The following is a 20142-nucleotide window of genomic DNA, read 5'->3' on the forward strand; positions in this document are numbered from 1 at the left end:
ACTAGGGACATTTTCAATTATACGTAAGAACTATTTTCGCAAGACATGAATGTTGTACAGATTTTCTTGAATGGTAGTAGCCCAAACCATAATTAGGGCGAGATTAAAACACTGTTAAAAATGAGCATCAGGACCTTTTTTGCAACTATACGGTGATTGCGACAAACAATACCAATTACCTGTGACAGTTTTACTGCTAAACAATCAATCAATATGTGTATCCCAGGAAAAGGTAATGGACTGTAACGGCGCTTTCGTGAGCCTTTAAATATATGTATATAGCAGTGCAGTGGCACCTTATTCCTGTTATGTAACGTATAGCAAGAGCAGACTGCTGTCTCTTAGAATTGACATTGAAAAAATGACAAGTGACAAGAAATAAGGGACAGACGATGCGGGCATATAATGAAAAAAAAATAAGTTCACAGGAAGATTGAGGCTTGAAGTGCTGAGGAGTAGTCGAACAAGGAGCGTCGCTCCTTGTTCAGGACAAGTCCCAAAAGGACAAGTCCTTTGCCGAAACGTTGGCAACAGTGACATTTCTTGTTCGACTACTGCTCATCAGTGCAGTAATTTGCAGCACAAGGTATGATATCACACACAGCTTTTTTTTAAATGTTAGTCGAGCACAATTCCTGGCTAATTTACTCTTCTTTATAGCGGCAATCATGACAAGTCAACAAAAGGAAAGTATAAAATATGTATGACGTGTCGTGCAAGTTAGGATGACATGCCGATAGATTCTGTCCTTAAGCTAAACATGGTTACACGAACGGCCAGTGTTCTAAATTTCGTGGTTATGACGCTGGGAATTAGTCTTTTGTTTATTCAGGGGCAGCGGACTCCGCGTACGGGTTCGCTCGCTAGAGCAGCCGTACTGCCATCTATTGACGACGTTCTATACTTCGATACTACTTTAATGGCCTCAGAGATTTCGGCTTTTTTAATGTTGGAGTCTCGGAGTCAATGCTTCTGCTGTGAGCTTCTCCGTGTCACGTTCGCTGTAAGCACTGGTAACAGTGTGCGAGAATTTGGGAGGGCAGAGTCCTAAGAGGCGGCAGACTTTGAAAGTGTTAAGGGCGTTCGCATGTTGTATACCTACGAGTATGATACTTAGTATTAGTCAAATATGGTTGCACTTCTGTAGCACAGTTTCAAAGCGACTATGAAAGCTGCTAGTGTTCCGGTTTATCCAGCCTCGCAAGGATGGACAGTACATGGATTTGCGTGAACTTCATCCTTTTTGTCTTTAAATGGCTTTGCGATATCGCAAATAGAAAATGTTCAATAAAATATTGCGTTAAAAATTAACGAACACACGTTCCAGCGCGTAAGAAAAATGAAATAAGGGGCAGAGACAAAAGCATGACAGAAATGGTAGATCGCCTTAAGTAAATGCGACAATTCGCAATTATTTCGCATTCGGGAAGACGTAATTGCCTTGCTCTGTTTAGAAGGCTATGAGCGCTCAGAAATTCAGAAAAATACAGCCTAATGATATCTTCAGGATAACTTTTGAAGCCACAAGCAGGAAGATTAGACAAGTCCATGAACTGCCCACCATTCCAACGCTAGCTCATTGGAATGGCGGGCAGTCATTCCCCATTCCCTAGTAATGTTAAGATGTTTGCTTCCCCGCCTGTAGCAAACACTTTCACCAATCAGCCAATTTTTTTAGGAAACTATGTTCTTAAGACCCATACTAATGATAGCGACGCGCATGACTAACTCAAGAGCCAGAACGGAACGTGTGACATAGTGCGACAATTCCCGGTAAATAATCAACCTACAGTTCGAGTGGGCATCACCAACATTCTGCTTTGCGTAAAATATTTTTAAAGTTTAAAAAGAGCGTAATAAGAACACGTTTACGTTTGTTTTTCTATCACGCTCTCTTTTCCACCATATTCCTAATTGACCTATACTCTCCCCACAGTCCAGTGCAGGGTAGTAAACCGGAAACTCTCATCTAGTCACCCTCCTTACCGTTCCTATTTGTACATTTCTCTTTGACTAAAATAACTTGGGCGAAGTAAAACATAAAGGCCCGTGGTATACGTACTAACTGGTATGTATCTAAGTAGCGGTCCTCATCGTGCTTCACCTGTTGTGGATTAGGCATTGGTTGAAAAACTATAACCTTGTCGTGTGCGTTACAAGCGCCAAGTAATCTGAACATGTCGATCCGATGTCAGTACAAGTTTCAATGACTCTTTCTTCGTTTCTTTCTTTCTTTCTTTTTTCTTGCATTGAAAGCTCCCACCCTTGAGGCATCGTTGCAGTGAATGTTTTGGACGTCCATCAGTCATTTCATTTCGTCTACGTCGTGGCATGATGCCAATATTCATCTGCACCAGCACTCGCAAGACTAACCACTACGAAAAGTCAGGACACATTTATTAAATTATTGAGGCAACGTTTTATGGCAAGGGAGCTTTTCTTTTTCTTGTAAATTGTGGTATGGTTTTGCTTTTAAATCATGAAATACTGTTTACAAATTAAACTTGTAAGTTTTCCTCGTGATGTTTTTGTTGTATTCTAGGATATTTCTAGCTGACGTATACAGGTTACTCTGAAATATATTGTGTAACCACTGCATTCTGTAATATAGTTTCAGCCTGACCGTATTTAAATAGATAGATAGATAGATAGATACATAGAAAGATAGATAAATAGATAGACAGATATGATCATGGAGCTCTCTTTGTGACGCATTATTCGTGGCGAGTTCTGATGTATAAAACAATGTGACCTAATACGAGCTTGCCCGGTATCCATGTTTACGAAGTATTCGTCCATCACGTGGCCTGTGCAGCTGACGAAGGAGGACGAGGAGAAGCGAAGGCGGCGCCGCGAGCGGAACAAGATCGCCGCCTCCAAGTGCCGGAACCGGAAGAAGGAGCGAACCGTGCGCCTGTGCGAGGTGAGGTCTTCACTTACGTCGCCTACCACACAACTGACACAGAAATTTTGTGTCACATTACGAAATTAAAAGACCCGGTGCAAGAGATATTGCTGGTTGGTTTTGTACCAGCCATACGTAGCCCAATTATAAAGTTACAACGTGTCAAGGATAAAGTGACCAAGGTAGCGCCAAACGAAGAACAGATGTCCGTGAAGAATTTGTAATACCTACATTTTATTCGCCAGTTTGAACGCACACACGCACGCGTACGCACGTACGCACGCACACACGCACGCACGCACGCACGCACGCACGCACGCACACACACACACACACACACACACACACACACACACACACACACACACACACACACACACACACACACACACACACACACATATATATATATATATATATATATATATATAGACAGGGTGCCCCACGTCACTTATGACAAACTTTACAAATATGCAAGTGCCACGTAGGTGGACAAAACCATGGGACGTTGTTCGCCGTCGCTTGAAGATACTCAGATTGTTTTTTTTTCATTCTGCAATCAATTAATCAACTTCTGAAAAGTTATAGTTAGATGAAAAGTGTCAATGAGAAAATTGTACAGCAACATGAAAAACTCCCGATACAGCTTTATGTTGCCCAATGCGTGCTACATGAGAGTGTTTTTCCGAGCGTGAAAGAAGCCCGGGTATACACGCAAGCGCCTCGAGCGGCGGGCCGCTCGAAGAATGTTTCTTAGAGTTGCTCTGGTGATATCTTAGAACGGTAATGCACTCATACGGCTACACATTTTTTTCATTGTCGCTTTAGTAGACGCAATGCTCATATCACCTTGTGCTATCGGTTCGCAGGAATCGGAAGGATTGCAAAGGGGCAATGCCGAGCTGCGCCGGGAGCTGCAGAGGCTACGTCTCGAGGTTCAGCATCTGACGTCACTGCTGCGACTACACGTTTGCATCGCCTCGCCGGCAGTGTCGTCGGCGACAGAGGCCTTCCTCGGAGGTGGAGCAACCTGCCTCTGACGACACCCAAAGTTTCGCTTCGCCGCTGCTGCTTCGGCACCAATCAGCGCAGCCTGGTTGACTCTCAATTTCCCAGGACATTCGCTTACACCGGACGATCGTTGTAAACGCTGCCGTGGGTGGTCTGCCAGATGAGGTGCTTCATTGACAGTGTACCGAAGCGGATTTCCAATAGAACTGTTTCCGCGTTATGAGAAGACCATCCTTTTTTTTCTATGGCATGTCAGAGAACACTGCGATAAACAACGTGTGACTTTTTTGAGAAGGCTTGACGGCAACTTTTGTCTAAAGGTCAGCCTTGCACCGACATATTGAAAGTGAAGAGCAAGAGTTCGCTTTTCATAGCGTTAGCAACACGTTAAGCCGCAACGTTTGGCCTTGCTCGGATTTTACTCGTCCGCGTAACAGCTGCATGTGAGCAAAATTGGAACTCGCATAGGAGTGATTGCGTAATTGAAGTGGAGTACAGCGTCGCAAACAGTGTCGCTATATGATAAATGCTGGCATTGTCACCTGTGCTTATTGTGCACTCTCATAATGTTGTAGTGAGAACAACTTTTTGTCGAAGAATGTGCCTGACTGCGGACTCCAAAACAAATTTTGCCACTTACCCCACTTGAGGCCCTCCACTATACCTTGAAGAGATGATCTGATCCTTTGGGAGGCCGCGGCTCAGCTTTTGGTGCATTGCTGTCAACGCAAGACTACGCCTAGGCCTTACAGGGCGTTTGAGGCATGATCATCTATGCATTGAGCAAACAAGCAGAAACTGAACTTGTGGGGCCTCGTCCTTAGCTAGAATGCAATCTTGTCCCCCTCATCCTTATAGTGCCCTCGCGCACCACCACCATTATGGTGAGTCATTATGCTGTGCTACTAGCTGTACTCGCTTTTACAAAGGACATCAGGGCAAGTGAATGGGTAATTGTACCGAGGATTATCATAATAATCATCATCACTGTCATCACCAGCCTATCTTTATGTCCATTGCAGGACGAAGGCCTCTCCCAGCGATCTCCAATAACCCGTCTCCCGCTAGCTGATTCCAACTTGCCAAATTTCCTAATCTCATCACCCCACCCAGTTTTCGACCATTCTCGACTGCGCTTCCCATCCCAATTGGCACCCGTTCTGTAAATCTAATGGCCCACCGGTTATCTACCCTACGCATTACATGGCCTGCAGAGCTCCGTTTTTTTATCTTGTCAACTAGAATATCGGCTGCCCTCTTTTGCTCTCTCATCCAGACCGCTCTCTTCCTGTCTCTTAACGTTGCCCCCAGCATTTTTCGTTCCATTGCTCTTTGTGCGGTCCTTAACTTGTTCTCGAGCTTCTTTGTTAACTTCCAAGTTTCTGCCCCATATGTTAGCGCCGGTAGAATGCGATGATTGTAAGATTTTCTTTTCAACGACAGTGGTAAGCTCCCAGTCAGGATTTGGTAATGTCTGCCGTATGCACTCCAACCCATTTTTATTCTTCTGTAAGTTTCCTCATGGTTAGAGTCGCCTGTGAGTAATTGACCTAGATAAACGTACTCATTCACAGACTCTAGAGGCTGACTGGCTATCGTGAATTCTAGTTTCCTTCCCAGGCTATTGAACATTATCTTTGTCTTCTGCGCGTTAATATTCAACCTCCCTCTTACACTTTCTCGGTTAAACTCCTTAATAATTTGACGTAATTCATCCCTAATGTTGCTGAATAGGACATCGTCATCGGCAAACCGAAGGCTGCTGAGATATTCGGCCTTGATACTCACTCCTAACCCTTCCTAGTCTAATAGTTTGAATACTTCTAAGCATGCAACATGAAGTATGCAGCAGCGGTGCCGAAGGTAGTGCCCCAAATATAGTGCATATGCGAACTTATTTCAATAGCTGCGATGCCAAAACAGCAATTTTTCAGTCAAAGGGTGTTCAAGGATGCGCAGTGATGGTAGCATTAATGTGCCAGAATCAATATCGCGCCACTTGTCCTTCAGCAAAAGCATGCTTGCACAGCACATCCTTTGTAGTGTCATCATGTGCACTGCCACTCCTGAGCTGTAACCTGTATGTCAAACTCTAGGGGGAAAAACGAACTGGTAATCATAGAAAGAACGCTAAGCAGTAGTACTCATTTGGGTACTACGACTCTATCCGGGGGTGAAACGCGATGAACCAGTTGCAATTGGATGGTGGTATAGGACTTCGTACTTCAGATTTTTCTGAGCATCATTTGTATTGGCCTTTATCTGTAATCAGAGCTTCTCGTGCTGATGGATTGATTAAATTGCATATTCGCTTCTTTAGAGCGGGTTCACGGTGCTGACTTCATTTGAGCTTTCGCTTGGCCATTCTAGGCGACGTCCATCGACTTGAATAAGCACAGTGGAAATGATTGCTCTGAAACCTCGCAGATCACGCCTCTTTGTGCAAATAATGAAGCGTGAGTTTCTTTGATATTAGAAGCAGATTTTGCAGCACATGAAATCCAGCAAATATCGCTTCACATGAACACTTGTTCCAGAAAACTTCTGCATCTTCATAAGCACACAAATAAATCCCACATTGGCCTATATAAGCACCAATCTATTTGTCACTCAAAGTCATATCTCACTCAAAATCTTAAAGACTTAAATGAGAACGACAGTGATCGTGTAAGTGCTCAGTTTCAAAAGCTGTTAGCTCACACTCTTTTAAATGCTTCCAATTGATGAAGACGTAAAGGTGTGCCTACAGGCTTCACAGTTATTACAGTGGTGGGATGCTTACAGTATCATGAACACTGAAGTAAATTTACCCCCTGTGAAAGAAACCGAATGTGTGCTATTCACTGCCATTTTGAATGCTCTCTACTCTGCTCGGAGAACCTGCCGCGCTATATCACGGCATACAAAAAAGCTTCAAAAAAGCGCTTCTGAATGCACGAATTTTGAGCGAGTAGCGAAGTTTGGAACGCTGTTACTGAGTTGGCCATGCACGGTTTTGAAGTTGCTAACTTTACTGCATGAAAGAAAAATGTCGCGATAAATATTGAGAAAACATTCTTATCATGATGCGAATCATCGGCTTATAGATAGGACTTGCGCTAAAAGGGGTTGTGTAAATGTGTATTATGATAGGTAGAGGTGAAGGGGGCTTGGTAATTTCAGGGGATAGTCGGAATACACATTTCAATACACAAAAAATTAAATGGTGTTTCGTACATTTCTGTGACTGTTGTATATGCCGGTACACTAGTGGCATTTCGATTTGATCAAAAGGGGGCAGGACCTTAAGATTCACCATGCACGAGAGGCCCACGATCCTTAATGTGGTCATGTTTGAAATTTTATTTTGTGTATGAGAAATATTGTTTATTCGTGCGGAAATCGCAACCATCCTCCAATTTGACAGGATGAAATGTGGAGACGTCGGCGCATCAGGAACAACTGCAGCCTGTGGATTCTTCAGTACTCGTCTAAAGCAAGGCATCCGTAGTGGCATACTGTGAACTGCAATCACCTAAGAACCTGAAAAATGCACGTCTTTCTCAAACGCAAATTCTAGAAAAGCAGGGATGGTTAGACAGTTGTTTGCCTATCATGTGTACTGAGAAAATTGGCATATCGTATTGTTGGCATAGAGTTGCAAGGCACGTAAAGAAACTGGCCCTACCTGCTGTGACCAAAGGTTCGCAACAAGATTTGCGGGAGATTTAGCTTGTTTTTCGAAAATATAACATGTGGAAGCACATCAAAAGTACGGTCAAAGAAAGGCCAATCGGGTAAGCAAAAATTATAGCAGAGGTGAACGTTTGCATCGCTCTTATAATTAGCCACCTGAAAAGACAATAGCGCATGGTTCGGGGTATTCAAGGAAGTGTCTTAACAGCTATGATATGGTTTATAGGTGTCTTATTCTCCTTGGATAGAGTGTACAATAAGCCTATCTGCTTCTCAGTGCTCGCGTTCCGGATGAACCTGTTTCTTTTGAGCCGCGTTACTCTAAGCAAGGAGGTAAACCATCGCAATAAACGCATTCACAGAGACAAGAAGGGCACAGGTCGATGCTGAACTATCAACTAAACTTATTGTTTACAGAAACCCGCAAGGTTCTCACCAGGTACATGTGCCAGCGTAAGACGACACTGTACAGCCACACTTTTTTCACATGTCATTTACCCATGATTTTGTCTAGTTCGCTGGTTTAATTCATTGCTCACCAGTTACCGAATCGCTCGGCACTTAGCCTCGCTGCATTAATCTAAAAATTGAATAATTCCTCTCAAGCGGGATGCGTTTTACACTCCAGGGATCCGCCTTTGAAGCTCGCATACATCCGTGAATCGTCATCGGCTGTTACCGAGGCGAAAAACTTAACTGTCATTGTTTCGTAAGCTTACGCTATTGACTATGTTGTTACAATGGAAAGCAAGCCGCCTTTTTTCCTGTTTTTCCTGTTTCTTATTCAGAGATACCTTTTTGCACTATAGGGACCCTTGTGGCCATTCCGTGTTCCTATCACTTGCTGTAAATACCCGTGTTTCTCTACAATCACCTCCTCAACTTACTGTACAGTGTGTCACGATGCACTGAATTTGCGGTGGCAAGACAGATATACTTAATAGTCACGAACGTTCTTGCAATATACTTTCCAGATACGCAGCCAACAAGAGTGTTCCATCCACCGTCTTTTGGCTACTTGTCCTTACTGCCCAAAACACTGGTATAATTTTCTAGGAGGGCGCATGTAAAAGAGCCTATTTCGGCATGAGGAAGCACGAAAAAAGTGTATTTAGTGGTAACGGACACTGCCAGCCTGACTGTATAGCAGGATTCGAGACATGAGTAGACCAAGAAGTCGTGTGTGATGCGGTTGTTGACATTTGTCTAAACCTTCCCTAAACTGTGTCTTGCTCGTATACGAGAAACAATAGGTTGTGCAATCTTCGCACATGAGCAGTTTGATGCTGAAGCTACTGAGTGTCTAATGCAGTCTACTAAATGCGTGTCTGTGAATTCTCTTTTTGAATCTCTGAAGAAGTGATAATAACCGTCTGTCGCGCTGTGATGTCGCTCCTCTTGAGTCCTTGAATGTTGTGGGAGTGTTTTCACGCTTGAATTTATGTCGCCTGGTATTATTTTTATGCAGTTTGAAGATACGCTTGTTAAACGAAATGAAGGAGTTCTGCATAACTAGTGCGCGCAGCGCATTGCAATGCCTAGTAAGATTTCAAGAAACATTACACTTTTTTTATATACTCATCAATTTTGACATGCGTATTGGATGTATGCTGTGCGAAAGCCTCATTTTCTCTGACGAGCATGCCAGAATGTCACTTGTGATGTGGTTGTGTCAAAGTGTATAAGAACAATTACACTTCTTGTGCTTTACTTGTTGTGTTTCAAGTGTGTGACGTGATGAAATGCTAAGGATGTGAGAGTGTCTGCGGAAGAAGCGACATTGAGGTGCAGTTGCTGAGCTTTGTATCTGCAAAAGTTACTGTGATTTTTTAATCAAATGGACTGTAGAGTGTGAATAGTGGTATGAACTCAACTTTTGATGTGAAATTAACATTCCACAAGCCACTTTATGATACAGTGTTTGATGACGAAATATGCAAGGTTTTAAGGAGTATTTATTTTGTACTGTGTGATGTCCAGGCATGTTTCGTTATATTGATGTTGAAGATGAAAGCCAGGCGCAAAACATGTTCAAGAAACATGACTTGATCGCGTAAGTGCGTAAGTTGCGCTGCTCAGTTGACCCAGGGACACTGACAATAAAATACGAAATGGCTGGCTGACCACTTTCAGAACGTTTGACGTAAACCTCGCACCTTGGTCAGTAACAATTTCCTTTGGTAGTCACCGCGACAAAGAAATCAAGATGAGTCTTCTGCAATGGAAAAACCATGAATTGGCGGAAGTAACGCATTACCTGGATAACGCGTGGCAAAGTCAATGAACGTAAGAACGTTTAGATTCTTTCAGCCAGGTGGAGTGGGGAAGAGGGCTTTTGGTGAATCCTTTCAGAAGTGGTTTGGATCAGAGGTCTGTGTGAGCTTCGTGTCTATGTGCCTGTGCACATAAACATTTAAGTCATTGAGCTGCGAAACGTACACCATGAAGTCATGTCATGCGAACTTGCCCCCGTCGAATCACATCTAAACTTCAAGAAACAAGAAATCAAGCATCAAAGCGTGCTCAAATTAGCGCGATATTCTCAGTGTAGATGATGGCTTGAAGATGCACGGTTGGTGTGAAACGTGAACGAGCACGAGAGTATCTCAAAACTGGTTGAAGGTCGTCCCCTTGAAGTTGTTGGAGCAAAAAGCGGTTCTGCCAGCTTAACGTTGACCCCAGTCTCTGACTTTTGTTTTCGAAATGTTACCCCTTTTTATTGTGATACAGTTGGAAGCAATGTGAATAAAGCTGTCGCTAGATGTTTTGTGTATTATTAAGCAACCTCGATTTCCGCGTATATCTAATTACCTTTTCGAGGAATTCGACAGCACTTATGAAGCCATCGTTATGGGCAGTCGCGTTCAGCTACTTCGTGCAGTCACTGTGTAGCTGCTGTAGACTCGTCTGCGCTGTTGCAGCGTTGTGTGGAAGCCAATGAGAAATTTTTGTTGGCATTTTAACCTACAGGTGTGCTCCGTTTCACCAACACGTCATTTTGTGCAAGTTCTTGGATGTTTTTCTCGATCACGCAACGTTGTCGCTATTTTTTTGAGGGCCTCAATTGGCAACGAAATTACTTGTTGGTTGATTATGTGTTCTCTTACTAAGAACGTTATACTATTTTGATTGCTTTCACTGGCGCAATGAGGGATGGCTAAATTATTGTGCCTAAGGAGGTTGTTAATTCAAGCCAAGACAAAGCAACTTTTCTCTATTCGCGACTCCAGCAATTCATGCGACACCTATTGGCGAGCGCCGAAAACCTCACACGCAAGTCGGAGCGTCGGAGCAGACGCTCCGTCTGTAGCCTTAGTACTGCGATCGGGTGCGCTTTTATTAGTACGATACGATGGAGCCACCATCTACGAAACTCCGCACGGCCCTGGGAATTATGCTGCGTTTTGCAGTTTTGCGGCGCCGAAGAGCCACATGGATTGCGAATCTTATCATAAGCTGCGACAACGGCAATAGTTGTGTTCTCAACATCTTGCGCGAGAAAGTTTTGCTTTTTTTTTCTTTTTTTTTTCAGGCGAGAACGCGATCATGTCGCTTGTGCTACGTTTGCAGGAAAGCACTACAGTGAACTTCAGGAAGTTTGCGCTGAGGTTGTTACTGCCGTCATGATAACATGCAGTTTGATGTGTAGGCCGGCGTGGTAATGCAGTTTATGATGCGAATGTCGCCGCGGTACTCATGCTTTTCTTGATTAAAGCTGTTATATCGGATACATGCGGCGCACAACGTAGAACTACCGCGTATGGTACATCAGCGAAAATCGGTACATCGGAGTTTTAGGTACTCCCGGGTAACGTCGGTAAATCGTTCATTCGGTAAATCACAACATGTACGCGGCAGCGTGCAAAATAACTATGGGGTGACATTGCGGTACGCCTTCCTTGCGACCTGGACACGCTACCTGTGTAACTAGTGCAAATTAGTAGGCACTTATATGAAAGTGCGTAATTATCAAAGCAATTGTATCCATTATCAGTGTCTGAAGGAAATTGGAAGTTCAGAGGCGAACACAGCTTTGGCCACTTGCAAGTGCAGGATACGTCAATTATAGAATAACATGAAAAATTTAACTGATTCATAATGCAGTAGCTTAGTTAACATTAATATACACAGAAACATTTGTTTTATTTCATTAGTTTACACAGCAGCCATAAGCTGACATGGTCGTAGACAGCGGGGAGTAACCAGTCATGGTCGCCACGCAGCACAAACCATACCTGTACATGGTGTGCAAATGTGTTTTTATTGTAGCAAGCAGATCTTTCCGTTTCTTACTTATTGTTTTGTTCTCTACGAGAGAAACAATGCGCCAACTACTGCAGTAACTACAGCTAAGCGAAGCAGCAGTCACGTTGCGCAAATCTTGAATGTAAAATAGCTAACATGAACGCAAAAGTAGCGGGAAAGATTCGCCAAGGATCCGTAGTGCATGCTCTCGATTAAGTGCAAAGCGTGATTTTAGGTTCGCTTGCTCTCTGGACTGAAAAGAGCGCGCAGAGCTTGCGCTTTCGCCGAACAAAAATGCGTTAAGGCAACAACAATGAGAAAGTGCGCGCCGGCTGCGCATTTATCCGCATGTATCGCGGCAACAGCTGATCGTGCAAGTCGGTGCACTGCTGCGGGCCATGTTAAGCGTGCCAAACTTAGCAGGTTGTAAGATTTCGGCAATCCTGGCGAGGCCAGCGTGACGTATCCAACTTCGCGGGCCGCTGTCTCGCACGCTCGAAACGCCGCACTGTCTATCCGCGCCTTAACAGTGAATCAAAGCAGCAGGAACGTGCTCGTACTTTACCGACAATCCAACAGTGCACGAGTACTTCGGTTCCACGACCAATGGGTTCAAGAATAAATCGGTGATTTTCATCAGAATCTCGCGCGGGTCCGCTGTCACACCAGATGTTTGCACACACCGTGCGACCACTTCAGCGTCATTACCCACTGTGCCTCTCTCAGATCGGCTAAAATGATTTGGTCAGCGTAAACTACTCGCTTTCCTTCCACAAAACAGTGCAAACCGGCATCACACTGCACGAAAATCATCAAACTACAGTGTACTGTACATCTAACACAGCGGTTGCGGCGACGCGGGGACCTCCGTTAGGGTGGCTAGAATTACCATTCTAGCCACCCTACCTCCGTGTAGCCGCCATGTTGCACAGTGTAGCCAGACGCGGCCAGTTTTCGCAGCGCCTCCTGAAGTTCATTTGAGTTGTGAATAGTGATTATTGTAGTAGGCGGAACACCTTTGCCCGGAAGGTAAGGCGACAAGACTCAAGGGGCCTTATGTCCGAGTGTAGAACTGGGAACAGGCCAATTTTATTATGCAGAAACTTCTTCGTCCGGGCGAAAATGGGTGATACTTTGTGCGCATGATCGAGAGGGGGTGAAGTGTGAGGGGCTGGAAAAATGTGCGCTTGGGAGAACGTTGTGTTGCTATGGTAAAGTGAGTAAAAAAACGATAGTCGAGTATGTCCCCTGCGCATGACAAGCGTAGCTAGATTAAGTTGAGCTTTTAGTGATGAAACGCTTATGAAACGGGAATAGGATGACCTGACAAACCGCGCGGCTTTATTCTGTAACATTTCGATCATGTTAGTAAAACCTATCAGGGGAGGATGCCATGCGATAGAAGCATATTCTAGAGAGGGCCGAATCAATTATTTGAAAGCGTGTAGTCTTGTATCTTTATTAGCGAAATTCAAGCGTCGTGTAAGGAGTCCGAGCTTCTTGGAAGCCTTATTGGTAATAAGCTCAATGTGAGCAGCCCAGCTTAAATCGGGGGAAAGTATGACGCCCAGGTACTTAAATGACGTGACTTTTTCAATTACTGTGTCAATTATTTTATAAAAGTTTGAGCATGCAGAAGCAATTTTAGTAAATTTTATGTGTTTGGTTTTTTTTTCGACATTACTTTCCATTTGCCAATTACTGCACCATTCCTTTAACCTTGAGAGATCAGACTGTAGTTCTGTGACGTTGGTCGTGTAAGTTATTTTCTTATAACACAATCGTCCGCGAAAAGACGGATTGACGAACTTATGTTGGAGGCTATGTCATTAATGTATACTAATAAGATAAGGACCCAGCACACTCCCTTGCGGCACCCCAGATGTTACTCGTGTCGGATTAGATATGTAATCGTTGAATTTAATGATTGGCACCGAGTGTTTAGAAATTCTCCGATCCAACTAGTCGTTCTTTCGTCGAGACGCAGACTACGCATTTTTAAAATATTTATTTATTTATTTATTCGGTACACCTACATCGCCTGTACGCATTATCCTACGGGGTCACAATGGAAAAATGTTCAGCAATATCAAAAGTTTACATCGGTAAATGCAACTATGCAGTTATGGGAACATGGTCGAAAGCCTTTAAAAAGTCTATGAAAATGGCATCGATGTGCGCGGACATATGTAGTGCTGTGTGCAGGTTTGTCAAAAGTTCGAAAAGTTGTGTCTGGCATGATAATGTTTCACGGAAACCATGCTGGGTGTTGAGAAGTAAATTGTTATGGCTCAGATGACCCATCACCTGTGAATACATTATGTGCTCTAGTACCTTCCACGAAATAGACGTAAGTGAAATCGGCCTGATGTTGTTAGGGTGATTGCTGCTGCCAGATTTCAATATAGGAACCACATATGCAGATTTCCAGTCGTCCGGTAAACAGCCAAAATCAAGGGATTGCTGGAAGATTGATAGGAGCAGGTTAGACGAATGCTGGCAGGTTAACTTAATTAGTTTGGCGCTGATGCCATCGGGACTGCGACTGGAGGAAGTCGATTGATGGCGCTAGCTACACCGTGTTCCGTAATTAGGATTGCTGGCAAAGGGTGCGAAATGGACAGCTGCGACAGCAACAGCAAATAATTTAGTGGAAGTTCGTAAGTGAATACTTCAGTAAAGTGTTTATAAAATTTTTCGGCACAGTGTTCAACCGCTAAAGTGCCACCGTCTTCCCTCGTCAATACAGGTATTGAGTGGCTACTTTTAAGGTTCACGATATTCCAAAATTTTGTGGGTCCATTTTCATAAGGTTAGGGAGCGTATCATTAAAGTATTTGTCTTGAGCTTGGAGAACGTCACTTTGTGTTTGAACAGCAATGTTTTCGTAGGCGGCCCAATCTCGGGGACAGTTTGAGCGACTCGCTTTCCTGTAAACCATTTTCTTCTTGTTAAGGGAACGTTTGACGTCTCGGGTGAATCATGGGTCATCTGTTCTAGAAGTTATTGTTACGTTAGGCACACAAGCAACTTCAATTTCTTTTAGTTTGTCCCGAAATAGGCACCAGTTTTCATCAGTTGTACGGTCGTCAAAGTACTCGTAAAAATCGGCTGCAAAAGCCTGTATCATATTGTTCAGCTTCGTTATGTCGGCACGTGCGTAGTTGAGCAATTGTTTAATTTTTTATTTGTTTGCAGGTGGAAGTGAAACCAAGCAATGGACAGCCCTATGATCGCTGATTTCTTCGAGTACGCGTGTGTTAGCAATTTCAGGGCTGCTAGTTGGAACTAGATCTAAAACGCGATTCTTCCGCGTAGGTTCATGTACAAGTTGTGTTAAGTTGTGATAAAGAAACAACTGAAGACAGCGAACACATTCAGGCCGATTATTATGATTATGGGTAGACAGAATGGAACAGTCGATTTCTGGATAATTAAAATCACCGCCTAAGAAGAAAAGAGAATTCGGAAATTTGTGCATGACTTGTTCAATGACGTCGCTAAAGAAGATCTGTGAACTCTAAATTGCTGTCGGGGGGTCGATAACAAGCGCCAATGGCACAGGCGACGTGACCAATGTGACAAGAGGACCATACTATTTCAACAGGAAAGTGTACTGGAATAGGAGAGGGGTGGTATAATTCGTTAATCGCAATAATTACACCGCCACCTCGGCAGCCGATTCTGTGTTTGCGGAAGATGACCAATGACGATGGTAACGAAAGCTCGCTGCTAGCGACGTCCTCCGAAAGCCACGTTTCGGTACCGATAATCATATGCACAGAACTCGTGTGCACGATGGCTTTTAAAATGTCAGTATTGTGGTATATGCTACGAAAGTTAGCCAATAACATCGAAAATGAGTCTATGGGTGAAGGAGCCTTGTGCTGTGCCGCTGAACATCATTCGGCAGATCGCTCAGGTCCTGAAGTTTGAACCACCGCGCTTCTGGCAGAGTCGAAGTGGTACACCTTGCCTTGTAGATGAAGTTTGTTAAAGCGCACACAAAACCGTGCGTTGTCTTTGCGATTGCTCTTGGCGAACTCACGCAGATTTTTCCGTGCAAACTGAACACTCGACGAAAAATCTTCTACAAGCCAAACTTTTGGTAAGCTTTTAAGCTCGTATTAGTTGCGCAGGGCATCTATTTTTGATTTAAAGTTGAGAAACTTAACAATGATCGGACGCTGAAAACAGGGACGACGCTGGCCAAAGCGGTGTGCCCGTTAAGAATCCCCAGCTGTAATTTTGAGGTGATTAGCGAAAAGATTCTTGACGATTTGTTCTGTTTCTATGTAACCTTCGTGATCGCCTTCAGGGAGGCCTTTGATGATAAGGTTGTTCCTCCTCATTCTATTGTTCATGTCATCAACCACTTCAACTAACTGTCCACTCGTCTCGCATATATTCGATTTCACTTCATTCACAGATTCAGTGACAGCGTCGAAGTTGTCTTTAAACTTAGACACGCAGTTCAAAGCTTTTTTCAAAAGTGGTAACCCGAGTCATGGCATTCTTTCCTAGTGAGCCCATCCTCAGTTCTAGGGACCGGATTAGCTTCCACGTCCCCCGCGCAAAGCAAAAGCAAGGTGAGGCACCTTGAAAGTAGGAGCAAAGGAGGCCTAGGGCAAAACGCGTTTATTACGGATAATTTAAAACCAAAATGAGCGTAGCTGAAGCTTCCAGGTGCACTGCACGCAAAAAAGTGCCGATTCGAGCACGGTAAGTACACAGGTCCACGCCCATCGTTACGCAAGGAGCAAACAGTGCGGGGATTCATCGACACAAAAATTATAAGCAAATTGTCTGACCAGATACACAGCCTACCTGTAACAGGAGAAGGCACAAGTCAAGCCTCTTTCACTCGTGGCCTCAAATCCCAGGTGGAGCCTCTCTGTTCGGCGTTAATAAGGCTTCTGGTGGCGCTGCAACGATGTGACGTCACGGGATGCGTCACAGTCTTCTCCGGTGCGCAGAACTGGCTGGACGAGATGATGGTTCTTTCGTCGACCTGCTGATTCCGGGCGGCAACAAGCAGCTTGCGCGGGGCAAGATTATTCGATCTATAACAGACACAAGTCGAGCATCTGTCACTCGTGGCCGCAAATCCCCTTTTAGTGGGGTTGAAGATTAATATGCCGAAGAGAGATAGTTTTCAATAGTCTGGCAAGAAAACAAGAATTCAGAATCACCTGTCAACCTCTAGAGTCTTTAAAGGAGTACATTTATCAAGGTCAATTACTCACAGGGGACCCTGATCATGAGAAGGAAGTTTACAGAAGAACAAAATTGGGTTGGAGTGCATACGGCAGGCATTTACAAATCCTGACTGGGAGCTTACCACTGTCGTTGAAAAGAAAAGTGCACTATCATTGCATTCTACCGGTGCTAACATATGGGGTGGAAACTTGTAGATTAACAAGGAAGTTCGAGAACAAGTTAAGGACCGCACAAAGAGCGATGGAACGACAAATGTTAGACCTAACGTTAAGAGACAAGAAGACAGCGGTGTATATCAGAGAGCGAATAGGAAAGCCGATATTCTAATTGACATTAAGAAAAAAAGAAATGGAGCTAGGCAGGCCATGTAATGCGTAGGATGGATAACCGGTGGACCATTAGAGTTACAGAATGGATACCAAGAGAAGGGAAGCGCAGTCGAGGATGGCAGAAAACTAGGTGGGATGATGAATGTGATGTGTTTTGTTGTCACTGATCTCGGGGGCGTGCGGGTGTTATGAGAGATGGAGAGGGAAGACGCATGGCGACACAGCAAACAGATTTTATTTACACGCGAACTCAATACCAAAAAGCCTCAAACCGAAAATCAAGCTACACACTGAACTAAAAGACAATGAATAAATAAATGCCAACAAATGTACAACCTAATGAACACACTAAAATACACACTAAACATGTCCTTAACTACGCCTACACTAATTCTGGGCGTTTCCCACGCGAACGTCTGGCAACTCTGGCCTACTACGAGAATGTATCGTCCTTACTCAGTTCACCCTCGTCGCTCGTATTCTCCCGGCGAGAATCTCGTTGGGCCTTTCTTGAAGTCGTTGCTTTTCGCCGACTGTCGCATAGTCGTGGCTGCCTTGCAGTCGGTACGTTCACCCGCTCATCTTCGGAGCCTGTTTGACCCGGTCGCTGTTGCTGACGTGGCCGGGAGAGGTGACGGGTTAGGCCTAGCGACGTGCTCGGCCGCCGCTTCCGTCCAGCTTCTTTCCCGAGTGCCGACGTGGCGTTCCGGGGATCATCGCACGTGCCGGTCTGCCGTAGAAGGGGGAGCCTCTCTGGGGTGCCTGGTCCTGCCGTGAGAAGCTGCAGCTCGTCCAGGAGCGTCACTCGAACTTGCCGAGGTCGACGGCCACACCATGGAGGGCCAACGTCACGGACTCGGCCAGACCCCCAAGTCTCCCGTCGCCAGTGCGGTGCTGGCGATGCGACCTTCCTGGCCCGGAACCACGTCGATAATGCTCAGACAACGCCGTTTCTCCTTCGATCACGCCTCGGGTCACGCGCCTCGCGCGCTCGCGCCGTTCAGAACGCTCCGCTCACATCGTCCTCGTCTTCTTTTATTTCGCCTCCGGCCACTTACTCATGACAATGAAGTTAGGAAATATGCAGGCGCAAATTGTAATCAGCTGGCGCAAGACAGGGGTAATTGGTGATCGCAGGGAGACGCCTTCGTCCTGTAGTGGAGGTAAATATAGGGTGATGATGAAGATGATGATGATGATGATGCTGTGGCAGTTCCTGTGTAAACGAAGGCCCTTTGTCGTGGTTAATAAAATGTTTAGAATACCATCACAGCGCTTCAAGTAGCCTTGCCTGGTAAAAGGAATCAAAAAGGCATCCATGTATCCCAAACATTTAAACTATTTGAAGTACTGTCCCGCTAAAAACCTTCATCGAGCAGGCGTTGTCTATGTCGATGAAATTCCCCTTACGCGCGACAAGTCCGACATCGGGCAAACCGAGCGCTGTATAAATAAAGGAGCTATAGATTACGCGACCTCAATCTAATGGAAAATGGCATGGCACATTTGCCCACGCGCAGCAAGGCCTGAATGGATGAACCACATTTCCAAGAGATCAAGATTCTAGGTAGAAGTAAGAGTAAGACAACACGTGGAAGCTTACCATATGAAAGTGAAAAGCTCTATTAGTGATACATCAGTTATGCTTTATCAATCAGAGACACGATTGTTCGATCGCTGGATATCCTAAATTTGTGATTAGCCTGCGCATGCGTGCACCTCTCTCTTTATTCCTTGGTCAGCGTTCCCAAAATCAATCAGTTAGAAGTGCCGCCCGTGCCTTCGTCTATGTTGCTTCCTTTTGTCTGTGTCTTAATTGGCGGCAAAAAAGTATGTCCTTCAAACACCAACTAGGCCAACAAACAGTTGTAATAATCAGCTTGCTGAATTAATGTGCTTCAGGTACTATATTTCATCGGCGCTGCATGTCCTTCGCTGCTATCTAAGAAACAGCACAAAACATGACTTCTGGGTTGAATCAGTAAATGTACTAATTCAAGGTAAGCTTGCACATACACGGCAGTCTGTTGAACCGTCAGTGCCAGGCACTTGTGTTAATGTATACAGGCAGCCAAAGGCACATATCAATGGTATATATTGACACGTGTATTACCTTGCTTGTACTCTTGAAGGCTTTTGGTAATCCACTCATGGTAACGCTAAATAGCATGGAAAGAAAACAGTTACCTGTGGCAGGCCTCTCAAGGTTTCTCTTGCGCTATTCAAAGCGAATTCTCTAACTTAAACCATCATCTGCAGTTCACTGAGTAACCTATTAATGAAACGTAAGAGATTAATTACCTCTGACGCCCATATCCAATAGCTGACCAATTACGGAGCCCTGGAGAACGAGATGATAGGTATTGGTATACGTCAAGGTGTTGACTAGTGTATAAAGAAAAGCCGTAAACAAATTGGTGTTCGAGGTGGCTTACGAAATAGAGGATCTCAAATTGAGCCCTCACACTCGATGTGCTAGAGGTGCAAAAATATTCAGCGTTTGCACAAATGTCTTTAACCGGTAATGTTATGACGTGACTAGTAGACCTACACTCTAAGAAAAATGCCGGGGAAAACGGGAGTAACTGGGCTGTTAGTCCTAAAAACGGCACATTCGTCCCTCAAAGGACTATCTGCAGGAGTGTTCGTGTCGTGTGCAAATTTCGGGTAGTAAGTGTTTAGTCCCTGGTCGAAGAGAGAGCCACGGCAGGACGAGCGGCAAAAGTTACTCCCCAAGCACTTCGCTGTTTTCGTCCG

At 44.6% G+C, this 20142-nt stretch overlaps 1 protein-coding gene across 1 annotated transcript in view; it reads left to right on the forward strand.

Annotated features, from left to right (window-relative positions):
* Positions 1-10523, forward strand: part of LOC119465218 (uncharacterized) — a 165115-nt gene extending 154592 nt beyond the window's left edge. Inside the window, exons 5-6 of the mRNA XM_037726013.2 lie at positions 2816-2923; positions 3775-10523. Coding sequence (XP_037581941.1) covers positions 2816-2923; positions 3775-3945 — 279 coding nt within the window. The 3' untranslated portion in view covers positions 3946-10523. The remainder of the gene's footprint in view (positions 1-2815; positions 2924-3774) is intronic.
* Positions 10524-20142: the final 9619 nt, after the last annotated feature.

This window comes from Dermacentor silvarum, chromosome 9 (genome assembly GCF_013339745.2).
Source record: "Dermacentor silvarum isolate Dsil-2018 chromosome 9, BIME_Dsil_1.4, whole genome shotgun sequence".
NCBI classification, from domain to species: Eukaryota; Metazoa; Arthropoda; class Arachnida; order Ixodida; family Ixodidae; genus Dermacentor; species Dermacentor silvarum.